The sequence below is a fragment of the Aureococcus anophagefferens genome, assembly GCF_000186865.1.
Source record: "Aureococcus anophagefferens unplaced genomic scaffold AURANscaffold_132, whole genome shotgun sequence".
NCBI classification, from domain to species: domain Eukaryota; class Pelagophyceae; order Pelagomonadales; family Pelagomonadaceae; genus Aureococcus; species Aureococcus anophagefferens.
This window is the reverse complement of record NW_008705680.1, coordinates 13,172-14,221: the sequence shown is the minus strand read 5'-3', so window position 1 is coordinate 14,221 and position 1,050 is coordinate 13,172. Positions and strand designations below refer to the sequence as shown.

Below are 1,050 nucleotides of genomic sequence, written 5' to 3'. Positions count from 1 at the left end.
CGCCGGCGCGCGGCGACGCCGACGGCGGCTTGTAGGACCGCAGCGACAGCGACGACGCGACGACGGACACGGACGAGAGCACCATGGCGAGCGCCGCGACCTCCGGCGGGAGCCGCACCTCGAGGAACGGGTAGAGCGCCCCCGCGGCGATGGGGATGCCCAACCCGTTGAAGGCGAGCGAGAAGAAGAGGTTCGCCTTGATGCGCCCGAAAGTCGCGCGGCTCACCTCGATGGCCGTCGCGACGTCGTCGAGCACGCTCCGGATCAACACGACGTCCGCGGTCTCGACGGCGATCTGCGCGCCCGCGCCGATGGCCACGCCTAGATCGGCCGCGGCGAGCGCCGGCGAGTCGTTGACGCCGTCGCCGACCATGGCGACGACGTGGCCCTGGTCCATGAGCGACGTCACGTTCCGCGCCTTGTCGTCCGGCCGCACCTTGGCGAGCACGCGCGAGATGCCGCACTGGCGCGCGATGGCCTGGGCCGTGCGCTCGTTGTCGCCCGTGAGCATCCAGACCTCGATGCCCAGGTTCGACTGGAGGTGGGAGACGACGCGCGCGGCCTCGTCCCTAATAATGTCGGCGACGCCGATCATGCCCACGACGTCCCCCGACCCCGCCGGCGGCGGCTTCTTCGCCGTCGCCTTGAAGTCGTCGGCGACGAGGCGCCGGCCGCCGACGGCCGCGTGGACGAAGACGACCGTCGCGCCGTCGGCCTCGAGGGCCTTGGCGCGCGCGTCGCGCTCGGGCCCGAGAGCGCCGCGGCCGCCGCCGGCCGCGGCGACGAGGTCCCGCGTGCCCACGTGGAGCACGAGCTCCGGCGCCGCGGCGTCGTCCGCGCGCCGCAGCGCCGCGGAGACGCCCCGGCCGACGAGCGCGTCGAAGGCGACGACGCGGAATCGCGGGCCCCGCCAGCCCCGCCGCCCCCGCGCCTCCGCGGCCGTGGCGACGAGCGCGGACGCGAGCGGGTGCTCCGAGCCGCCCTCGGCGACGCCGACGGCGTCCAGCAGCGCGTCCGCGAGCGCGTCGCCGTCGCCGTCGTCCGCGACGC

At 75.8% G+C, this 1,050-nt stretch overlaps 1 protein-coding gene across 1 annotated transcript in view; it reads right to left on the bottom strand.

The window, feature by feature from the left end:
* Positions 1 to 28: 28 nt before the first annotated feature.
* AURANDRAFT_10241 (hypothetical protein) overlaps positions 29 to 1,050 on the bottom strand; it is a gene marked incomplete at both ends in the record, with an annotated part of 6,590 nt that continues 5,568 nt past the window's right edge. The window contains one exon of the mRNA XM_009044100.1: positions 29 to 982. Within this exon, the coding sequence (XP_009042348.1) occupies positions 29 to 982 (954 nt within the window). The remainder of the gene's footprint in view (positions 983 to 1,050) is intronic.